This window comes from Thalia democratica, unplaced genomic scaffold (assembly GCF_965202585.1).
Source record: "Thalia democratica unplaced genomic scaffold, ktThaDemo2.hap1.1 HAP1_SCAFFOLD_176, whole genome shotgun sequence".
Lineage (NCBI taxonomy): Eukaryota > Metazoa > Chordata > Thaliacea > Salpida > Salpidae > Thalia > Thalia democratica.
In genome coordinates this window covers 85,388-110,849 of record NW_028139309.1, presented here as the reverse complement: position 1 = coordinate 110,849, position 25,462 = coordinate 85,388, and the positions used below count along the sequence as shown (strand labels likewise).

Below are 25,462 nucleotides of genomic sequence, written 5' to 3'. Positions count from 1 at the left end.
ACTCCATATAATGTTACCTCAATCTAAAGATCTTTAGACAATCTAAGTGTGCACTCAACAAACTGTAAGTACTGCATCTTTCCTTAGTTTTATTTAAACAAGTTGAAATTTAATTTAGAAAAAAAAAAACTGATTTATTTATAAATGCTTGTGTTTACTTTAACATTTATTGCTAAATTGCTCCTTAGAAATTGATCTCCAACTATTAAAACATAAATATACTATAACTAGTTCTGAATAAAGTATACAAAATTAATCAAATTATCAGTTCTCATAGAATATATGTATCAAAAACTTAAAAAAGCTTTCGATAGACGTGAAAGCAAGTTAGTTATTAAATGTAGTGTGTGTTGTTTTTTATATTAAGAAAAATAAAGTAAAAATGATCAATTGAAAATTAAACTTGTTTCACTGCAATTTCAACAAACTATAATAACAAAAAAATTTAGCACTTTATTTAGTTTTGATAATTGTTTTATTTTTTTATTAAATTTCTTCGAACATTTTCTTTTTCATATAAGACAATTATCCATGAGCTATTTAAAAGCTGTGCACAGTATATCTGTAAATGTTCTGCCTAAAAAAAGGTTATAAGATGTTGTAAGATCAAAAACTTTAATATGAAGTAGTTATCTCTATTGATATACGTTATGTTAAAACAAACAAAAACAAATTGCAAAAACATCTTAGATATCCACTTTTTATTATCTAAAAATTTTCTGGGTGCAGTAAAAAAGTTTCTCTTTACACTTCTGGGCACACTAAGTAAACAATGGTTTAGGAAAAAGTTTTTAATATTAGTTCAAGTTTTTTCAATATCGTATTTTTTAAAATTTAAAAATTTGTATTTTTTTTAGTTACTCTTAATTTCAGAGCTTTTTAAATACTTGGATCGTCATATAATTTTTTTTGAGACCTTTACTTCTGACTTTAAAAGCTATTTGAAAGTCTCTTTTTATTTTACTCAAATTGTTGTTGTTAACTGAAATGTGAAATTTAAATTCATTACATACTTTTTAAATGCTCTTGCTAAAAAATAATTATATGGTATTTGTCATTTCATTACATAACTATCAGGTATTTTTTCAATCTTTCCGAACTTATTACGAAATAAGCGAATTTTTACTTAAAAAAAACTTGGTTTAAATCAGACCAAATGATTAACTACGGGTTGTAACTCAATTTTAACAAAATACCAGTGCTAGTCTCAAAAGTCTAGCTGGGGGTAAAATAAAAGTAAATGATTAATCTATTAGTTAAATGCGTGGAAGTACAAATGTGTTTGTTCAGCTTCAATAAATTTAAACATTAAAGTTCAAGCAGTAAATCTTTGATTACGTACCCGAATATATTACTTGACTATATAAAAAAAAAACCAAAATTTTTCAATGTAAAAGTATAAGTTAGCCTAACTTTAAATAAATTAAGCCATCATTATTTTTTTGTAAGCTTCTAACATGGCTTAATTTAATTTAAACAAGCACGAGCAGCTAATTTAGGTAGAAACCCAGATAATTTTACATTTGGTATACATTAGGATTTTCAGTCACTAACAAATAAGTATTATTCTTTTGCAATTAGTAATTAACGATAAAAAATAAATAAGTGAAGTAAATATCAAAAAAAAAACACGTAACTCTATTGTTTAGTTACAATGCTAGGTGCAATACTTACATAAATTATTTTGGCAAAAATTATTCAATAATAAAAAGTACATAGTATAAATAAAAGTAGTTTAGTTCTAGAAAACTAATTAACTGTTGTACTAAAGTTTTATTAGAAGCTTGAGAAACTGTAACTTTATTGTTAAAACTAGTATTGTTGTTGTAGAGCAGTCGCAAGAAAAAATTGTATAAAAAGCTAAGTTTGATTTACTTCGATGTCTCTATAATTGTATTTTTGAGTGTTTTATTTTGTTTACTTATACATAACTTCTTGAAAATTATGGGTACAGCTTTTTTTTATACACAATTAATTGGTGAAATATATTAAATCTGTGTGCTTTTAATATGTTTAGTTTTAAACTCTTTATTTCGGCTGGATGCTGTTTAATGCTTTTAAGCTAGTATTATAAAATACAATAATAGTACAAAGTATTGTGATTAAAGTTTTAAGACCAAAAGTTATGTAGGATTGGTGCAGTTAATATTTCTAATGTTTTTTTCAATTTATAATACAAGATTTATAAATAAATTCATTCGACTGTTTTAAGACACATATATACAGATTTTGTTTTAAATTGTATCGTTGGTGAACACTTTTCTGGAAATTTGAGATCATAAAGTTCTATGATTTGTTATTTTTAATTACATTATTGATTTAGCATTACTTTAATTTATAAAAATTAAATCAAAAATAAAAGTCCCACAAATAAAAAAAAAATGACAGAAATTTATTTTAAAATTATGGCTAGAAAGCTAAGATTCTAACGCATTTAGAGCTTCAAACTAAATTTTAAAATCTCGTTTACAATAAAAGTTATGAAAGTTGGCGCGAGGCGATTTAATGCACAAAACTAAATTTAATGTCCTCATAATTTAAAAAAAACCTACCGTTAAGTATAAAACCCTTTGAAAACTATCTTAAACTGAATGTATTTGGTTTTTTTCATAACTTTGTTTAATGAGCTTTTTTCTCGTAAAATTAGGGTATTTTTTGCATTATTTTGTCCATAACCTAGTAAAACCTCAAAGATTGTGAAAAATCCGCCGATTTAAACACTATAATTTTATACATCAAAATAATTTTCTGATTTTAGCTAGTTCTAAAATGTTATTCTATAGATTATTATGTTTCAAATTGTAGATAATTCTAAAATCATGTATGCGACTTTTACATAAGAATACTAATAAAACTTTCTAATAATAATTTTATTTACAAATAGACAACGACGTTTCACCCAAAATTGGGATCCTCAGGTCTGCAAAGTAAAATATGACGATGGATAACGTAATAAACATTTAGTATAATCAAGTTTACAAAAATATACATTTTAATTTAACTTTATTGTTAAAGTAAAAAAGTATAAATGATCAAATTTTCAACATTTAAGAATTTATATTGTCCATGTACCGTTTTAGCCGATGTGACGGCACGTATGTATACCTGTCATTTGATTTTTACCAATAAAAGAAAGTAGAACGTGATGTTTTCAACATTAATACGTTATAGATTACATCTACTAAACATCTTCAAGCTGTATTAAATCTACAAATCTAATTGAAATATGCTTCTTTAATTGTAAAATAAACTGTCTAATAAAATAAATTCCTAATAAATTTTTAATAAGAATTTTTAGTTAGTATAAAAGTTTCAATAGATTTAGTGTTGGACCACAAAAATTTGTAAAGATTTCATTAAAAATATCATTTACTCTTCCCAGTTAACGCGATCTGGGCCAACTCTGTGTCATACAGTTGTTTTACTGATGAAAACCTGATTTACTAATCTACAGAGCAACAACTAGGTTATTTTAAACATTATATAAAGGGATTGTTTACATATCTATATAATAATTACTAGCAATACTACATTATCCTTACCCATTAAAAAAAAGATTGAATATTCCAACTAAAATATTTTTTCATACTTTTTTTTATTAAAGTAAATTTTTGTAACAGGTTGTAATTGTTCGTAAATATGTTAAATAAACTAATATCTTCTTTTTAAAAACTTTCCTTCTAAGACAAACCCTTGTAAACACTTTTAAATATGACTAATTATTTTATACTAAATGAATGTTTAACCAATAAATTACTCGCTAATAAGTTCATTGTCAATAAGTACTCGCTAAAATTTCGAATATAACTTTTTAAGTTTCTCGTAACGTATTTGGATGTTTTTATAGCCTAAAACACTAAAGGATCTACTTAGAGGATTTTTTAAGAATATTAAGGCAAAACGATTTTTTTATGCTTCATTGGAAATCGATTTAAAGCAAATATGTTTAGCAGAGGGGTCGGCAGACATTAGGAGGTCACGGGTACAGTTTTAAAATAAAAATCTACGTAGGTCGCAGCTGTAGTTACAACCTCATCTTTCTTTTAATCTCCCGTCATTTACTTATTTTTTACTCTTCACTTCAAAACATAGAACATCTAGTGTAAGTTTTAAAGCTTCACATGCTAGCGGGCCTTTCATGGGCCGCAGTTTGCTAATTCCTGGTTTAGCATAATAAAAAGGCTATAGGGGGTAGAAGACTTTTTTTTACAAAAATTAACTTTGGCTTTTATATGTAAGCTTTAAATACAAACTACAAGCCAGTTTTTATACAATTCAAAAATATCATTTAACTTTTGAGATATTTAATTTTCTTAAGCTTCCGATACAAACGTATGGACCGTAAATTTTTTGGGGTCAATTTTCTCGGAAATTTTAAAATTTACTAAAAATCTATCTCCTCCTTCATTTTTGAAGCAATCTTCTTCAAATTTTCAGGAAATGTTCCTTATACTAAAAGGAAAAAACGTTACTTATGAATATTAATTATTTAAAAAATAAAATTTATCAAAAAAATTTCAAAAAAAAAAAAAAAATTCAAAAAAAAATATTTTTACAATTTTTTTTAAATTCTAAAGTAACGTTTTTTTATTGTATAAAGATTAGACTGTGAAAGTTTGAAGAAGATTGCTTGAAAAATGTAGTAGGAGATAGATTTTAATTAAAATAGTCTTTTTTCGCTGTTTTAGTTTTCCCTTCCCATAGGGAACCTATTATGCGGCCCGATTTTGACTACATAGTCATATCTCAAAAAATAATTCAATTTTTTTTAAACGATAAAAAGCATCTTGAAGCTTAGAAAAAACTCTATAAAATAAGATCAACTTGTAAAAAACATGGCTTTTAAAATTCAAGCGTAACACGAGTAGTAACTTTGTGTATTATTAAATTAAAAATGAACAACTAAGTAAAATTGGCTAAATATGAAAGAATATTCGTTACAAAGAATTCACATTAAATAACTATTTTTTTGTGATAGTATTAATCATTGATACATTTTTTTACAGTATTTTAGTTCATTAAAATGTATTTAAAAACACGAAGCTGTTTTATTTCATGCACACTAAATATATAAGCAAGTAATATAAAGTTTGTGATAAGTTTTATATGGCGTACTAAAGTAATTTGGAAACTATTGAAAAAATTAAAGAAAACTTTAATAATAAAAAAAAAATTATTTTTGAAAGTTTCAATAGCATTCAATACCAATTTAAACAACAAAATTATATTTATAGAAAACAATTCAAGTAAAAATTCAAGCTTTAGATATTTATTTATGAAAAAAATAGGGATTAAAAAAATTAAGACTTTATTACTTTCCTTGCCGTTCCAATGTTACAATTATTTACTGTGGTAGCAAATCTTAACGTATTTATTGACTCGTTAACATTTTTCTTGTTCGGGTTTATGTTTATAAACATAAGGGTTTTCGAATTTCCTCCGAGCGAGTCGCGTAACAAAAATGTCAATTTGGAGTTTCTATATGGGACGTGTTGAGACTGCAAAAAAAAAAAAGAAATAAAATCAATATAAAACTTCTAATCTCCATGCAAACTGATCATAAATCATAGAAAACTATAGAAACCTTGTTTGAAAGAGACGTTATAACATTTGATAGGGAACTTAAGCTGGAATTGATTTTCTTCGCTTCTTTTAATTGTTGTCCCTGACTGCCAGTGTCAGCCACTTTTTCACTTCCCGCCAAATCAATCAGGTTTAATGCAGCTGTTAAATTAGATATTTTTAAATACGCGTTCATGCAACAATTCTTTAACACAATTTTAGTTTAATTTGATAAAATAAAAAGTTTTTATTAAAAATATGCATTTAGAACGCATAAAAACTTTCTACTCAGTAGTTTTAGAAATATCTTAAAATAATGTAAGTGGTTATTCTTCTAATTTCAATATGTCAAAAAACAAGTGTTCTACACGCCAGCATTCAAAAGTTTAAGTTTCTAGAACATCTATAATAAATATACATTATATAAGTAAATAAATTAAAAGTAAACAAGAGGACATATAAAAAAAGCCTTCTACCACAAGTATTTAAAACAAAAAATAAACATATAAAGTTGTTCTTAACTTTTTAAAATTTATTAAAACCTTAATCTGAAAAATTTTTAAAAATCGACTTATTTGACGTTCAAAATTTTTTTGCATACTTTATAAAAAAATACAATTTTATTAAGTTTAAGAATTATATGAAACTTGGAAAAAAGAACTTTTTTCAGTTATTTTAAGGAACTAACATTCTAATGTAACACCAGTTATGCTGTTAAAGGCCTTTATGTTCATAATAAACACAGAATGACTTCTCGAAGAAAAGTCATTCATTTTTGTTGCTGATGTTTTCCGAGCTTTTCTTGAATGTCTTAAAAGTCGCATCACCTAAAATAGAGTTTAGAAATTTATATAACAAATTATGTAAAATTTGAGTATAATTACTAACAGAGTACCTACCAAAGGAGCTAAAAACATAATATTATTCTATGTAGTTTTATCTTGCTGTACATTTTACTACCATACTAAAAATCATTGTAATAATAAACAGTTATTGAGTTTTTTTACTTTTATATTGTAATTATTTAATAGAGTAGCTTTTAAATTTTCAAAAGGTTCTTCGGGTAGGCAAAAACATCTAAAACAGAATAATTGTACAAAAATTATAGGAAACATTATTTATTTATTGTTTTTTTTTCGTAAGTACTAAAATAACTACATTTTACAGGGATTCAATTTTTGGAGGCAAAAAATTAAGCTTGAGTGACAAAAAACTAGCCTAAATCAAAGTGGGTTTATAAAAATTGAAAAAAAAAAGTATAAAAAGCCAAAAGCTAAAACAGGGTTGCCAAAAGATTTTGAGATATTTCTTTTAGGTTTTCAAAAGTATAATTTTTTGCGTCTATTTTTAATATAAAATTAAGTTTAAGGTAAAAAACTGACTGAAATAGTATAATAACATTGAAAAGATACTTTAAACTACTTAAATGTTTTTTTAATTAAAAAATGATAATTTCTTTTAATCTATATGGTAGATAATTTTTGTGTTTGCGAAATTTAATTACTTTACATGTAAAAATTGTTTAAAATTCTAGGTTTTTCCAGGTTTTTTGGCAACCCTTTAAAAAGTACTGTTAATCATGCTCGAATACTAAAAAATTGACATAATAAATAAAATAAAACTAAATAAAAAATTTTTTTTTGTTTATTTTAAAGTCATAAAAACTAGCTAGGAATTTAGAAAAAAAAACAAACTAGATTAAACTTTTCAAAAGAAAGTTAAAACAGTACTGATTTTTTCAATAAACAGAAAAAATTTCAATCTAGTCGAGTTATTCAGGGTAGCCCTGGTGTGTGGCGACCCTGATTTGATTCAAACCAGCGATTCTTAATCTGCGGTAAATTACCTATGGGGCTTTAGGGGTAAATTTTCTTTATTACAAGTTATGTATATCAATGGTTTTCAATTGTTTCTTTAATTTATAAGCTAATATAACTGTAATTTTATTTAAGTTAAATAAACTCTTTAAACTTTAATATTTCTTTATATTTAATATCTTTAAAGCTCAAAAACCTAGTATTTTTCCTCATATTAAACACTGTTTTGTATACTTGGAGTAAATTTAGTAATTACTATCCAAAAAGGCGTAAATTTGGTAATAATTTTCCAAAGGAATAAAAAACGAAAAAAAGGTTAAGAACCGCTGATTCAAACTATCTGAACAATTGTAATAATAAAACACTGTTTATGTTTTAAAATAACTGTAATTAAACTTTACAAATTTTAACTAAGTTACCTAAAAACAATTGTTGTCAAATATTTTTAGGCAAAAGAATAACATTTTAGATTTTTTTATAAGCAGTATTTTAAAACAATTGATGTTTTTAGATTAAAAAAAAAAGAATATGGTGAAACTAACATCATGGTAATTTTCAACTTTATGTCGGCTCAAATTTTTAACCCAGATTTTACTTGGATCTCCACTTTTATTTGAACTCGAAACGGTTTTAATTTCTAATTTTTCATTTTCTTTGTTTTCGTTTGGAAGCATATCGAGAAGAGTTTCCATGTATATTTGCACTTGCTCCATACCAAGCTCATACTAAGGAAAAATATCCAGAAACTTATTTTAATTGAACTTAGAGACCAATTTAAAATAACTTTGTTAAATCATCTTTAAATAGAAATAAAAAATTAAAGCTTAATTTTTTAAATTAAGGTTTTTAAAATTGTAAATACCTTACTTTCCTTGAAACTAATAACTGAAACCAATTTATTGAGTTCTTTATTTGGTATCTAGGTTAAAAAATAAAAAATTAAATTGTTTTAAATTCTATAAGTACTGATTTTTGACCTAAAAAAGCTTTTTTTTTTGCTTTTAGAAATTAAAACTATTTAGCTAGCTCTAAGCTGAACTTTATTATTCAAAATAAGAAATAAATAAACTATCGGTGCATGAGTTTCATACTTTTTAGGCAAGCTAAATTGAAAATTTAACTTTTGTTTTTTATTAAAAAGTAGTGATTAGAAACAAATTAAATATTTAAGCAAAATGTAAAAAACAAAGATAAACTTTACTTTTTATTTAATCTGAAAATTGACATGGTATTTAATTTTTACGTCAAACCAAATACAAAATTAAAATACAAAGATAATTCCACAGTCATTTTAATGGTTTACAAAGCCTTTAATTAGATTAGTTAATTATATTGACATATTGAGGATTTAAAACTAACACCATTAAATAAATGAAATAATACCCAGCCAATTAAATACACTTAAACCATTTTAAATTAAAAACGGTAACTTCCAAAATAAAAAATAAATGTACCTCGTAGCCTAGGCTTTAAAAACAAAAAAAAAGTACTAATTTATAACTGTAAAATTCAAAAAATCTAATGCTAAGTAAATGTGAAAATAGAGAGGCTTTCTACAAAGAATTAAACCCAAATTTAGCTTAAAATAAACGAAAACAACTTTTAGGTAATTGACAACATAGTTCTAAATGTTATTCTAAATAATCTTAAACATTAATGTAAGTTTATTGTTTCTTTTGCTGAACTGTTTAATTAAATAACGTGGCAATGCTTAACGTTTTAGTTTAATTTATGTGCTTTTGACTTATGTCTTATGAAAAAATTAATAAACTAACTGATGAACTATCCTACTTAATAGGTTTAATAATAAATTATAACAAAGAAACCGTAGTGTTTTATTAACAATGAATACTTATATATATATATATGTATATACATAGAACTAAAATACACAAAATAAACTTTTGCTTGGGACAGCTGTTTCTGCGTTTAATACGCGTCTTCAGCCAAGTTTTATTCAATGAAAAACAAACTTGTAAGTACAGCAATAAAATTATACAAAATTAGGTATTACGTAATAATAGAATAGATAGTTAATTTTTGACAAAATTATTAACAGAGTTTTTAGATAAATTGTTTTCTATAATGTATGCAGCCAGTTTGTAATTCGTTTCTTTTGTTTAGAGATTCAGATTTTTTAACTTTTAAAATTTCGATTTTTTCCGCGTTGCACAATTTACATCCGTTTTTTAAATTATACTTATTTTTCGTTCTTGTTAATATTTCCCGCTGAATTTTAAAATTGACCTTGTAATTTTTTAGTTTCCAAATGTACTGCGATAATGTTGTCGCATTTTTATGTTTTTCGTGTTTGAAGCTGTACTTGTGCTTTGTGTAGCGATTCTTGAACGATAGTCCAGTCGAGCCGACATAAAACTTAGTCTGATTTTCAGTTATGACTGTCGCTTTATATATAATATTTTCCATTAGGCAACTTCCATTTACCGGGCATTCTTGTTTTTTGCAGTCACACATTTGCCTCTCTTTGTCCTGCGTGTCTAACATCTTTCGATTGTGTGCCATTATAAGTTGTTTCATGTTTGGCATGCAGGAATAGGACACTTTTAGTATATATGTATTTTAGTATATATATTTAAAAGAATATAAGAATAGATTCTTAGAGCTTTTTGAGACTCCGTAGATCTGTTCTTAAATTTATTTGAGAGCAGTGAAACGCCGTTAGTTGAAATAAAGTTTTAGCACAAGAACATCTGTGGTATTTATTCCGATAAGCTTAGCTTATCAGGATCTCCAGGATTTAAACGCCTTTTAACGTTACATCTTATATATATATATATATATACTACTTATTATATATATATAACATTTTTCCCAACAGCCTAAAAAAATTTTCTAATAGCTTAAAACATTTTTCCAAAATAACCTTTTTTAAACTTTCCTAAAAAGCATAGAATAACATTTACAGCGTATTTCAAATTCAACTAATCGTACAATAAACTGTACCATTATTACGTCATAATTACTATAAAAAATTCTAAAATCGAAATTTCTGTTCACTATTATAATAAACTACAACTCACTGAAGATCACATGAAATTTTACATTTCAATGTGTGAAACAGCTGTTTGAATTATAGTTTTTATATAATTAAATAAATAAATAAATAAATATATATATATATAAAGGTTTATTGCAAGATGTAAAACTTAAAGGACTCGAGTTTTACATCTTGAAATAAACCTTTTAGTCCTTAAGGTAGGTTCAGTGTGAAAGATTTGATTTATCAAGTTAAATAACTTAATTCTATTTATATATATATATATAGCTCTTCTAAATATTTAATCCTTAAATACAAGATTTTTTATGAAAGCAATGTAATCAATAACAAAATATAAATCTACTATCTACGTTACTTTTTTTACAGAGTATACTTAAAGGTTGCATTTTTTTCTTTTATTTATCAAAAAATATCTTCTATACAAATTTAACTACCCTTTTTTCTAGTGTAAATTTAAACTAGTCTAACACAGAAGCTTCACAACTATCAAAATAAAACTTGAAATAAAATAAAATCTTTTTTTTAAGTATAAAATATGATTTTGTCTTATAATACATTTTTTGTTTAATATAGAAATGGTATATAGTAGTTTGTTTTAAAAATACAAAAAAAAATGTTTTTAGTATGTTACTATAATGCATTAAAAAAAATGTGTCAAGCTGCTCCTAAATATAAAGGATGTTTGTGCTAAGTGAGTTCTTTTTTTTTTTTCTAAAATCTTAAACAGACATTATTTTAGCTGATATTTGAAAATAAATTTATCAAATTAACTATTTAGTATAAAATTGATCAAAATTATAAGTGCTAATTCTGCATCAGGTAAACATGTTATAAAATTGGTTTAGGGTTTCATTAAATTTACTATTTAAACAAAAAATAGTAATATACTTAGTTAGGTCAACACTGTTACAGTTTTTTTTCAACTTTCTTAGGTTTAGCATACCTTTATATACGAATATTACAGTACATTCATATGACACATTCAAGTAAATTGTTTTAAACAAATTTTGTTTAATGAGAGTTTTTTATAGCTTAAAAATACTTTTATAGAGCATACTTTAACACCTTTAAAAACAGAAATAAATTTACTGTTAACTTACAGTCCAGCCAAACTTTTTGTTATTTTCACATTTTTCAAAAATAAGTTCCATTGCTCTTGGTATAATACCAAGGTTATCTTCACACCCTTCCATGGTGTAAGTTTTTCCTACCAAATAATTAATCATTATGTAATTCTTCTGCTTTTTTTTAAACTACAAAATAACTTAACATAAATGTTTTAACATATATCATAAAAGAAAATTAGAACTTAAAAGTTCAATGAGATAAAACATTTTAGTTCATAAATACAAAATAAATTTTGGTCATACAAAATAAATTTTAGTCATACAAAACAAATTTTAGTCATTGTGGGGAAGAGTTACAGAACAATGTAGCACAAGAGTAGTGTAATATTACTATTATTATTTAATTAAAATCACTAATAAATTTTTCTTAAACAAAAGCACCTCTAAATTTCAAGGATCCAAAACAAGAAAAACGTTCAATATTTAAAAATTATTAAAAATATATCTCCAGTTTTTTTTTTTGAGAAAAATACCTTAAACTTTCAGGAAAGGTTTCTTGAAAAATTTAGAAAAATCCCTAGTAAAAAATTTTTATATGGTTAAAATACAAATCTTATAATCAAAAACCAAAGATTTTTTGTTTATTAAAAAAAGAGTTAGTAAAAAAACAATTCCTTACGACAGATTTTTCTAAATATTGCAAATAAAACAACTTGAAGTTTTAAATTTTTATCGCAAAAATTGTTAGGTGGAAATATATTTTTGATGATTATTATTTATTCATTGTTTTAGTTTGTCCTCTCATAAGGAAACAATTGTACTATCTGACTTTAACTGACTATACCTCAAAGATTAGTTTAAATATTAAATATATGTAAAAATCAACTTGCTGCTTAGTTAAAACTCAACAAAATTATATAAATTATGTAAAAGTTCAACAAAAAAACATATATATCAACTCTACTCACAACAACCTTGTTTAGATTTTTTTAATACAGTAGACTACCGCTTAAGTACGCACTTTTTTGGTACGCATCCCGCCTTAAGTACGCACTTATCCAGAAAGACAAAAAATATTTTCAAGTTTTTTGTATATTTCTTATAAATTTTTTGTATATTTAAATCAAATTTAAATAAACAAATAACCTAAAGAATTGCTTTCACAGATTTTCACATATTTATGTAGAGGTTGCAAAAAAGTGAAAAAAATAATCACATTTGAGCTGTAATGCTATGAAATAAATAAATCTAGATGACCAAGTTAAAAAAACCTACAAATACAACATAGTTAAGTCACAATTTAATTTAAATGTACACACATTGATGTTTTGAAAATTTTTGGTAAACACAATGTAGTTTGGTACTTTTCCTCTAACAAAACAAAATATGGAAAATATGGCTTAAAATTCTTTTTTATATCATTGACTGACATTGACTTTCTATTTTAATGTATGTATCAATTATGTAAAAACTTTTTACAGAAAAAATAAAATATTTTAAAATCTATTAAAAAATTTAGCAGATTAGAATTATGTATTGAATGTTTTTTAAAATAAAAAGACTTGTTTATTTGGCTTAATTATTTGGTGGCTAGTTGTAAGAAAGAAAACAAACAACTAAATTTCATATTATACTAAGTCATCAAAAAGTACGCACTACCCGTGCTAAGTACGCACTTTTTGGTCAGGTTCAATTTGCGTACTTAAGCGGTAGTCTATTGTACTTTATTTTTGTAAATTAGATTAACAAATGTAAATAAAACTTTAGATCATAAACTTTACAGAAGCGAAATATAAAATCATATCTATCAAAGAAAAATTTTACAATAAAAGTAGAAAATAGTGCATACTGAAAGTAAAATAGACTACTTTGAAAAAAGTGATAATCAACTGACCAGCTCCGGTTTGACCGTATGCAAATATGCAGACATTGTATCCGTCAAGCGCCGACTGAATCAGTTGAGACACATCATCGAATATTTGTTCTTGAGTGGACTTCGTATCAAAAACTCGATCAAACTCGAATGGAAAAGTTTTGTTGTTCTGTTAAAATAAACATATTATTAATGTATAGACTTAAAAGATTCTACTTAGAATTTTTTTTTTACATGTTTGGTAATTTTTTGTCATCTATAATAAACGCCATGTTTTAAAGTACTTGTTCTAAAAGTTTTATTTTATGTGGACATTTTAAAATTGTGCAAAAAATATGGCCATGATTATATTTATTTGATTAATTGCTAAAACACTTATTACCTTTATTAGTATTTTTTTCTGATACTTTAACTATTTATTTTTGAAATTTAAATACAGATTTAGTAAAACATCGTTATTGAAACTTTTATGTTAGTTTCTTAAAAATTGTTAAGACATGTTACACTAATCAAGACAAAACCATGTTTAAATCTATAGTTATAAATTATGTAAATTAAATAATGTATTGTTTACAGAAGTTGTAATTTAATCATAAATATGCACATTTATTGAAAAACTTATAGAATAATTTTTAATAAGAATTATTAGTCTTCATATAAAAATCATATCAGTAATATTCTATTTTATATATAACTTTAATAAATATTTTCCAGTAAAAAAAAACTGTTGTCATAGTGTTCTAAATAAAAATTGTAACTTATAAAACCTGAAATATCTTCAGGCTCTTTTCATCTTTATCATGATCAATATGATCCATTCCCGTATTTTCTTTGTCTTCATTTGGCAACATAGGTCTTGTTCGACAGTAAACTCTTATATTGCCCTGTTCAGAATTTAAAATTATTTTGTAACAACTGTTAAATTCACAAAAACTAAAGATGAAAATTTAAACTTTAAGCTTCTTTTTAGTGTTAATCTTGTTTTGTGGTCTTATTTTGTAGATTTTTATACTAGGTATCGGACACTATCGACCACTTAACAAAAATTAATTTGTTTTTGAGATATACGGGATCAAGAACAATTGAGTTCAGTAGGTTTCTTATAAAAGGCACAAACCAAAACAGAAAAAGACTTTATATTTAAACAACTGTTCAAAATATTAAATATTAAATCGTTATCTTTCCCATTAACAACCCAGTTGAAGTGTGTTGATTCGTTGACACACAGAAACATATGTTGGTAGAATAAAGGAAGATTACGGTATAATTTGTTTTTATTTATATATTAAACAACTATATTGTTTTTTAGACTTTTAAAACAATTTTTTTAAACGTTTAAGCTAGTGCTTGACTAAAATTTGAAAGAAAAATTAAAATATTTATTTAATTTAAAAAAAACTTTTTAATTTAAAACACACCTATCTCTCAATATTACTAAATCTAAACATGTAAAAACTTATTTTTATTTTAAAGGAATGTTTCTTTAATATTTGCTTAAGTTTAATATCTTTGTTGCTTTTATATAAAGTTTAAGCTTATCCTGTAAAAGACCTCTTGCAGTTTAACTTTTTTTTTTAATTACATATATGCTTGTATACCTTTAATTCTTGAACTTGATTGAGTAAATATCTTCTTTTTTCTTCAAGATTTCTAAGTTCTTCATCTTTTTTCTCAATGATATTGTCCTTACAAACAATGGTGGCATCTCTTTCCTCAAGTTTACCACTCTAAAAAAACGCATTTACAAAAAAAAAATAATGAGTATCACAAACTAGATGGGAAACATTACACCTTGATTGAAAAGAGCTGTAAACCACTTCAAAAAACAAAAACGTTTTAGTAACAGGATTAACAAAAGATTTTTGAAAACTCTTTTCACTTTTTGTGAATATTTTCTAATTTTTTTTGCAGAACAAGTTTTTTGGTTTATTTTCAGTATAAAATTAAATTTAATGTAAAAAAAAAAGTTGTCTAAAAAGTATAAAAACATTGAAAAGATACTGTCAAGCTATTTTGAATGTGTTTTTTATAAAAAAAAAAAGATAGAAAAATGATAGAAAAAAAGAAATGTTATACCTCGCCAAAATTTAAATTAGAAAATATTTAAAATTCCAGGTTTACTAGTGATTTTTCTTCGAAATTCAAGGTTTTTCTAGTTTTTTTTTTAATTTCTCGAGTTCCAGGTTTTTTTTACCTAAATTGTCGAATTCAAGGTCTTTTCAGGATTGTAAGTTTTATGGAAACCCTGTATTTATAAAAAAAAGATTGTTTTTTTTTATGTCATTAAAAGTATTACCATAGTATTTTGCATTTAAGTTAAAAAATTATTAAAAAAGCTAAATAAACGTAGAGAACTTTATTAAGCTAAGAAAATAATAAATTGTTCATATCTATAAACCTAGCAGCTCTCTTTAAATTTTTTAGAAGCTTCGAAAAAACTAATGAAAATTTTAATAAATAGCTATACAAGTAGTTTAAGACAGAAAATCGAAGTAAATTTTATCATACTTAATGCTAAATTTTATCATATTTAAAGCTGCTTAAAACTTTGACCATTATAATTGTAAACATCTTAAAAATTAGTATTCCTACAAGGGCTTTTTTAATAAATAAATTGAAAAACAACGTTATTAAGTATTTTAGTGTAATAGTTTGTTTTAAAATAAACCTTTGTTTAGCATATTTCAAAACAAAAATTTCTCAGTTAACCTGTTATCAATACTAGTAATTAAGTGGCAATGATAACCAAAACTAAAAGAATAAAAGAAAACCTAAGAGTAAGTTTTACTAACCAAATCATTAAACATGTTATCTTTTGACTCTTGTAAATTATTAAAATCCCTTTTTAGTCGTATCATTTCAGCATCTTTTTCGTCATTAGTAATTTTAAACTTATTTATGGCTTCATCCTTGTGTTTTAATTGAGTTCCGAGACTCAAAATTTCATTTTCTTTTTCATTGATAGTTTTTTTCAAAACTTTTTCATACTCCAGCTAGTAAATAATAAAAAATAATAACTTTACCCAAAAAATTGATTTATCATTGCCATTAAAAACTGTCTAATAATTCAGGCGCATAAAAACTGAGAGGGCAACTAATGAACTATTCTAAATTTTACTAAATTCAAAACATATATGAGGTGAATATTTTAACTAAACTCGAAAAACTAATACGTAAGAGTGATTTATAAGTGAAAAATGCTGTAAATTTAAAAAAAAGTAAAGTATACTTGTGTTAAGTTTTAAAAGTATAAAGCTTGGTTTTCAAAAAAAGTTATTGTAATTATACTATTTTCATAAATGTAAATTTATTTAACTAATACTCCTACAACAAAAAAGTAATGGTTGAATTTTAAATATTGACCTATAACCAAATATCAGTTTTGAATTTAAGAAGTCTGTTATACTTACTTTTATTTTCTATTGTTATTAATGAATACCAAGGAAACTGCTTTTAAGTTCAAAAAAGAAGACACAATTATGACTTCAAACAAATATCAAGCCGTGGAAAAAACTTTACAAAGTAAATTCATTAAAACTATGAAAATAAATCCATAATCATTTTTATTTGAAAGTATTCTACTAGTATGATATAAAATTTGACCTTTACTCATAAAATAATTTTAGCTAGCAGAGCCAAAATAAGTATTTATGTTTAGTTATGCACGATTTTTAATACATATAATTTTATTTCATTTATTTTCAACCCATATTTAAATAACAATTTATTACACATGTAAACCAAAAATCAATTTCAATACAGCTAATCAATCTGAAGAAAAAAAGAGTGCTAAAAGTGGATATGTAAATGTTTTGTCATATACTAAGCTAGATGTTTTAATTTAGCTTTAAAAATACAGATGCTTTTAACATCTTACAAGTTTTGAAACAATTTTGATTATCATAAATAAAAAAATTATTTTTATAGATTTTTTATGGAATAAAATTAAAAATATATATTTCTATAAAAACATATCCCTTTAAAAAATTAACAGTAAACAATTATTAAAAAGGTTTGGCTCTATAATACTAAAATATGTTACTCAAATTCGTATGTTACTAAAATAAACTGCTTTGTAAACTTACAGTCAGTATTTTAATTGATTGGAAACTAATATTTAATTAGTATTATGATAAAGTTTATTGAGTATATTTATTGATAAAGTTTTGCTAAACCGAATCATCTTGTTAGCTAACACTTCTAGACTTATATTTTAAGTACGGATGAATAGTTATATTTACTTCTAATGACCATGACCTTATATTTTTTCTTTTTTTTGTTTATCTTATATACTTCAAAAGAAAACTATTATATGCTGCATGTTTGTAGAATGATAAAAAGTTCTTTTAAAAAAGCTCATATGTAAATATTTCATAATATTTTAACAAACCATTTGATCTATTTGAACTTTTTGTTTGGCTATTTCATCTTTGTGAATTCTTTCTATATTATTGATTTTGTACTCGGCATTTTCTTTGTAATCTGCATGTTCTTTTCTGGTTTTTTCTAACACACTGTGTTTATTTATTTCATAATCAAATATAATTGACAGCAAAATCACTATTTAGTTGTCTAAGCTTCCGTATGTTTTATATTAAAATAGTACACCTTAACCCAGAGTCTTACTGTTTAAATTCTAAAGACAATAAAACTATCTTAAGTTATCTTAGCTTCTTAAAATAATCAATTAAAGACTCGAAACTAGTTTTTAAACTCTTTGAATATTTTTAAACATTCATATTTAAATAATAGTTTATTGGGCTAAAGTACTTAGTCTCATGTAGTTTGGAAACTTATTCTGCTTTGCTAATAATCTCCATACATAAATCACTTTGTGTTTAAACAAAACATTATTTCATATGTTTTTATTTATTTTACTGCTAAAATCTAAACTGTAAAACTGGTTTAATAAATCTAATAGTGCAAAATATTAAAAATAATTTAGAATAATGAAGAATGTCTTTTTGTTAGTTAAAAATAAACTAACAAAATTAGCTTTTTTTACTTATTAACAGAAATATAACAAAAATTACTACAGTAGGGACAGTGATAAAGTACGCACCTTAAACCCAGGCAAAAGTGCGTACCTTGAAAGAAATGCACACTTTATAATTCTAGGAAAAATATTATCTTTTTTAGGTTTATTAATAGCTGTTATCTGAAATAGTTACTAAAATATGGTTGATTTCACTTTAAAGTAATTATATTTTCTTGATAAATAATTGTATTACATTTGAACTACTTGTCTTTTGTTCTTGATTTTGTTCCTTTTACTAAATTTGTTTTATAAAAATTAACTTTTTTTTTTATCACACTCATTATTGTAATTTAGTGCTACCTTATCGATGTTCCAAATATAGTTAGTTTTAAACAGTACAAAGATAAAGAATTAAAAAAGCACATGCATAAATTGTAATTAGGGTGAATAACATATAGTTATATTTAGTTAATTTAAAATTTAAAAATATCTTTCAAGTGGTAGCATGACCTTCAACAAAATCTCAAAGCAACTATATTATTAACTATTATAGTCTTTATAACAGGGTTCGTGCGCGAAATTTTTTTCATTTAGCCTGACTGAGACCAATTTAGCCTGAAATTTTTTCAAAGTAAAAGAAATCCCCTTTAGAAGTCATTTTAGGTATTGGGGGGTCTTGATTAGTACTATTGTAGTCTCCGACTTCAACTAGCTTTATCTCAAAAATATTTTGAGCTTTAAAAATCTGCTGAAAGCAACTCATAGCTTAGTTACAACTCAATAAAATAAGACTAAATTGTGAAAAAGGTGATTGACCCCCATCCCCTTAACATAACAAGTTTTAAAATACGTTTTATATCTAGTCTATTACTAGTGTAAAAATTTAATATGTATTACTTAACACAATTTTTAATTTAGTTAAGCACTAAGTAAAAACATTATAAACAGAAGACTTATAATAAAACAACGTGCATTGTCGTGTTTTATTAAAATCTAAAATGAAATGCTTACAAGAGTATTAAAAATAAGTAAAAAATTATTTTTTATAGTATTTTGGCTAGTACTTAAAGTTGATACATAATTGTAAATCCTAAACTTTAAATTAATATAGTGATTGTTGATGTCATATCAGATTTAAAAAGCTTACACTTAAACTAAAAAAAAAACCTTAAATACTTTGTTCTTGTATAGAAATATGAATTGTACCTAAAATTTGTACTCCCACAAAACTTAGTGCTTATATCTTAAAGCTAAGTTTTAGTGTTGTGAATATCTCTGATAACTTTAAACAAACCGTAAAATATATGAATAAACTGCTAAGAGTTTTAAGCTAAAAAGTATTTGGTATAAAGCCTTTAAATTAGAAATTAAAACAGTTTAACCAACTAAGCTTTGAAAAACATAGCTGATGTAAACAAATTCAAACAAATAGCTAAGTTGTTGAACTAAACTGTGATGTTTAAACTGTATTTTTTTGTGAATTTTCATAATTATGACGTATATAATCTACTCAAAACAAATATTGAATGTTCTTAAAAATTTTTCAGAGACTCAACAAAAGCTTTTAAGCATTTATTTTTACAAATACTGACTGATTTTGAATTTAATAACTGAATCTTTATTTAGAAATAAATTCACATCTCAATTTAATCTTAAAAAGATTTTTCAATTTTTTTAATCAAAAATTATTAAGCATTTGAACTGATAAAAACTGAGATTCTCAAATTTTTAAATAAAAAAACTGATTTAGCCTGACGTTTTCCAACTTTTTTCAAAAAAACTGATTTAGCCTGACGCGCACGAACCCTGTTATAATTACAATTTAGTTTTTGTGATATAACTTTATTTGTTTCTAACTATTGAAACAGAACAACCTACAGACCTTGTTAAGTTCATGATTTTACTTTTTGATACTTCGTTTTCACTGTTAGATCTACTGAGATTGTCTTCAAGCTGCTGCACTTCTTCTTTTATACTCTGTGTATAAATTAACATATATAAAAAGCTGATACTATATCCATACAACAAAAAATATTGTAGTTTTATTTTCATCTTACAACACAAACTTTGTTCTCAGCAAAACATATCAATAACTTATTTAAAAATTTATATAAAGTTAACTTATTGAAGATTTTTAAATTATTTTGTTTTACAAATAACAAGTTAGTAAAACTCAAACATTATAAAAATAGTTTTTAAATATGTTTCAAACATTATATGATATGGTGAGACACAATGAAACACATAGAACTTTTTCTAAAAAGTATCAAATGTGAAACTAATGTTAAGTCAAATACTAGTAGCAATATTTCAACTATCTTTAGCAAATAACTCCTAACGTTTTTTTCATCACTCAATGAGCACTAGACTGCACCGCACAACCGTCAATAATAGCCCATGTAACATTTTGCAACCTGGCTTTGCTCTCATTAGACAGACATTAACTATAATGTAGTGTACAGTTAAAATTTTTAACTCCATACACAAACAAATGCTTCATTGTTAATGTGTTCAACAAGTTTGGTTTGACTAAAACACTGATTCGTCTGCCTGATGAGTCATAATGAGGACAAAACTTGGTCGCAAACGACACATTTACTCTTATTGATAGTCGTGCTATGCATTATAGTGCCTAACAAGTTAAATAATTGATTGTTTTTATTCAGAACTTAGCAAAACTAAATTTGAAACTTAGTAAAATAATTTAAGTAGACCAGTGAAAATATTTGAATATTTTTAAAAGTATTTCTATAATATTTGGTAAAAGTATTTTTATTAAACAAGTCAGTAAAAACAAAATGCTAAGTAAAGCTAAATTATTGAAAATAAAAACTTACAGAATACTTCTCTAACTCTTGTTGTTGTTCAGCTATAGCTGACTTATAAAAGACACAATCATCTTGTGCATCTTGCAGCTTGCCTTTTAAATCCCAAGCTTTACGTTTCGGCCGTTTGGGTGGCTGAATAGAATTACCAGCTTTCTCTGTTGCTGCATCTGAATAAAGTTTTTTATCTAACAATTAAATATAAACAAACTACATACTATGTAATACTAACACAATATATATATGAGATATAATTTAGTCAATACAATTGACAAATTTTTACAAATAAAATTGCAAGAGTTACACTATCAAAAGACTCAAAAAGTAAATATTTTAGGAATTGATTTCAAATATACTGATCTGAAATGCTATGTTTCTCTATTCAGAGTTGCCACTCGTTTATTCAAAAATTTTTCCAGGTTTTCCAAATTTCTTACAGGTTTTTAAAAGTACACATTTTTGGGACAATTTTTAGTTCAAAGTCAAGTTTAAGGTAAGAAACTGTGTTAAATAGTATAAAAACATTGAAAAGATACCGTAAAGCTACTTTTATTATGTTTTTTAATAAAAAATTTTTTTGATGATGACAAATTTCTTTTATTTATATGATAGATTTTTTGAACATGTTAAAATTCCAGGTTTTTCCAAGTTTTTTTCAATATTTCTTAAATTCCAGGTTTTTTTGCCTAAATTGTCAAATTCAAGGTTTTTCCAGGTAAAAGGCAACCCTGTCTATTACCTAATTTTATTTTGAATATAAAAACAACTTCAAAGTTTTTAAGCCTTAAAAAGTTAAATAATAACAAAAATAACTAAAAAGTTTTGAAACAATTTTTCTTACTTAACTTATTGAATTTTTAAAGCAAAACTAATATGTATAAAATTTAATAAATCTTATCTGTAATGAACTATATATTATTCGTGAATTAGTTTTTCAAACCTGGTTCAACTACATTTTTTGTTTCTTTTGAAGCTGGGATTAAATTTTTACTCCTTGCTACTTTGGGGTTAGCAAGCCTCATAGATGCAGCATGTCCACGATTTTGTATCGGCTTTTCTGTTTAGTAATAATACTCATTATCATCCTAATTATACTTATCTAATAGTAAAAAGCATGTTTAAACATTTAAACAGTTTTATATGCTACAAATACAGAGTAATCATTCTTTGTAGCAAAAAGAAACATGGATCACTAAAAATTAGACTGAATTTATTATTTAATAAAAACGAAACTTGTAGGTTTACAAAAAAATACTTGAACTGACAAATTTCACTTTAAAAAAAACTGGAGTTGAAGGTAAAAATACTAACAAGTTACAAAAATAAATATTAAAATACAAGGTTTTTTACAACTTTATAACTAGATAATTTTAGATTAGGTTTGGTTTAGTAAAAACAGCTTTTGGTTGCCCTGCTTTATTTTGATACTTCTCGCATTGTTACAATTAGCTTTAAACATAAAAATGTTTTACTTGGCATGAGTCTACTCCTAGAAGTTAAGGTATTTCTTGAGAGCTTTGATTGATTAGCTGCAGAATATATACATAATTATCTCATAGTAAATACATTTTAAAAATGCTTTGTTTTTAATATAATCTTCAAAAAATGAAAACAAAAAATGTTAAATTAAAAAACAAACATTTGGCCATAGTTGCAACTGTGTGTCTTCTAGAATCGTTAACAATAGGTAATGGCTTTTTTATAGACTTTTTTGCAATGGATGACATTCCTAAAACAATAAATCGTTGGTGAATATATCAATTACAAGACATTGTTAAACACTCAATTGACAAGTTTAGTATTTGAATTTGTTATAATATTATCAATAAAAATTCTAAAGACTATAATAAGAATCACTTTAAACTATGTAAAATATTTTGTAGGCAGAATAATTACAGAATAAAATTTTTGATTTTGACTTAAAACTCTTTATTACTTTAAAATATAAAGTTAAGATATACAGGGTTACCAAAAATGTTTAAATACAAGTTTTTTAGTATGAAATTAAGTTTTTGGTAAAAAACTGTAATAAATAGTATAAAAATATTAAAAATATACAGTAATGCATGCTACTTTATATGTGTTTAATAATAAATAAAATTCTAAATGATCCAAAAAAATTTATTGTTTATATATGATATATTTTTGGTACCTTATAATTTTTTTTTTTACTTTACATGTTAAAACTGTTTTAAATTCCAGGTTTTTCAAAAATTCTCAAACTATAGGTTTTTCCAGGTTTTTTCTGCTTAAATTGACAAATACCAGGTTCTTTGGCAACCCTATGAATAGTAACTCTTTAGTTGAAAAATATTGTAAGTATTAGATAAACCAATTTCATGTACTTTAGATAATTTATACTATAAAACTTTATAACTTACTGTTAAGATAAAAAAAAGCTTTTAACTGCAGCTTAGAGTTTTTATTCTCTATCAAAATTCAATTTGAATCGAAAATACCTGTATTTTTCTGACTTTTAATCATTTGAGCTTTGTGAACACTCCTTCGGGCCTTTTTCTTCAGCTGGGCTATTCTAGGATTTTTTGGAGACATGGACATTAATGCTGATTTATCTTTAACTTTAAATCTGGCGGCTGGTCTTGGAGAAGGAGATGCACCATCAGGAGCTAACCTCACCCTTTTTAATGATGCAGATTCAGCTAAATTTTCATTCTTTTCAGCAAATTCTCTCTAGAAAGTCAAAAGATAAAAACTTTTAACAATAATAAAACTTCTGATACGCTAAAACAGTATTCCACAAGTTGACTTTAAACAAGCTTAATACATAATGTATATCAATTATTTGCAATAAATAAAGTAAAATTAAATATTTATATATATTTAGTATTTTTCTTAATTAGACTTAAAATACTAAAAAGATAAAGTATTAGATCAATCTAATGCATAATTGAAACAGTTTTAACGCATCAAAGTACTTTATTAAATCATAATGACTTACTTTGATAGGTAAACGTGAAGTAAAGGTAGGAATTTCTCTTTTCTTCTTTTCCATTTTTATTTATCAAAAATTACAAATTCATCAACCTATACTAAAGTGTTCTCTTCAGTTCCTTAAAAAAAAATCCTTATGGAGTGTTACACGTATATCTTAAAGAATCAGGGTTGCCACCTTTTAAGTTAAAAAAAAACTGTTTTGAGTGACCTTAAATGTCCTGAGTCATCCTGATTTTGGAAATTCTTAGAAATAGACTTTTTTTATTTTTCAAAATTTTAAAAAGTCAAGTTCTAAAACAAAATTGGTTATAAAGTATTAAAATATAGCAACTAAATTGACTGAACCTAATTGAAAATTTAGAAAAAAAATCTGTTGTGAGATTTCCAAACTTCTTAAAAGTATTCTGAGTGAGTGGCAAGTCTGTGGTATATAAAGAAAATTATAATTAATTGAAAAATTTAAATTTTCCGAGAAAAATGTTGCAGTTACATTTTATTCAATTGATGTGATTTTGATTAATAAATATTACTAATATGTTTAAATTTTTAAGGCAATGGAACTTCAGCATCAAAAGTATTTTATAAACAATATTATAATACATAATATTAAATCTTGTACACATAAAATTTACCAATGTTCTAAATCAAATAAAAATGAGTTATGCATTAATTTATCATATTTATAACTAATAATTAAGATTAGCAGCATGCTGCTTAAAATTTACAAAACCTCTTACCTAGTAAAAGTAACAATTGCAAAAGTTTACAATAAAATTTTCAGTTTTCCTTATTATGCAGTTATGGGTTCTAAATAACAAATAAAAGTATCAAAATTGAGAAAAAAATGGTGGCCAAAAGTATTTGAGAATTGTTTATCAGCTTTTTTGATTATAATCCATGGTTTTACAAGTACTAGTTTTGTAAGAATTTTTGGTATAAGTTTAAACTTTAAGTAAAATGTCATTTTTATTAAATTTCTTTATAAATACAGTGTTGCTTATTTAAATGTTGTATATTTAATTGCAATTTGCAATAACTTTTTAAATTGAATAATATGAAATCTATTAAATTCTCAAACTTTAATAGCTTTACCTCATAAGCTACTTCTCTGAGTTTTTAAATTTATGAATAAGCAATTGGTAGCTTAGTTATTAATGTATAAAAAAGAATTTTACTTTTCCTGGTATAGTTTACTTTTTTATACGACTCTAAAAACAAATATATATATATAAATTTATTTTTTATTAAAACTGTTAGAAACTTCATCTTTTTTGTTTAAAACTTCAAACTTTTTTATTATGTGTAAAATTCCAAGTTTTTTTTGAAATTTTTACGTTACATTTTTTTAAGGTGAAATAGGTACTTA

General features: G+C 24.5%; 1 protein-coding gene across 1 annotated transcript; it reads right to left on the bottom strand.

Annotated features, from left to right (window-relative positions):
• Positions 1 to 5,291: 5,291 nt before the first annotated feature.
• Positions 5,292 to 24,180, bottom strand: LOC145845872 (carboxy-terminal kinesin 2-like). Its single transcript, XM_082952888.1, has 14 exons — positions 24,101 to 24,180; positions 23,601 to 23,832; positions 22,781 to 22,870; positions 22,614 to 22,670; positions 22,082 to 22,198; positions 21,154 to 21,311; positions 14,937 to 15,065; positions 14,106 to 14,222; positions 13,360 to 13,507; positions 11,499 to 11,605; positions 7,922 to 8,104; positions 6,251 to 6,389; positions 5,585 to 5,724; positions 5,292 to 5,498 (listed from the first exon to the last, which is right to left on the bottom strand). Exons 1-14 carry the CDS (start codon positions 24,152 to 24,154, stop codon positions 5,301 to 5,303), a joined length of 1,869 nt encoding a protein of 622 aa, XP_082809014.1. The 5' UTR covers positions 24,155 to 24,180; the 3' UTR covers positions 5,292 to 5,300.
• Between the last annotated feature and the right edge of the window lie 1,282 nt (positions 24,181 to 25,462).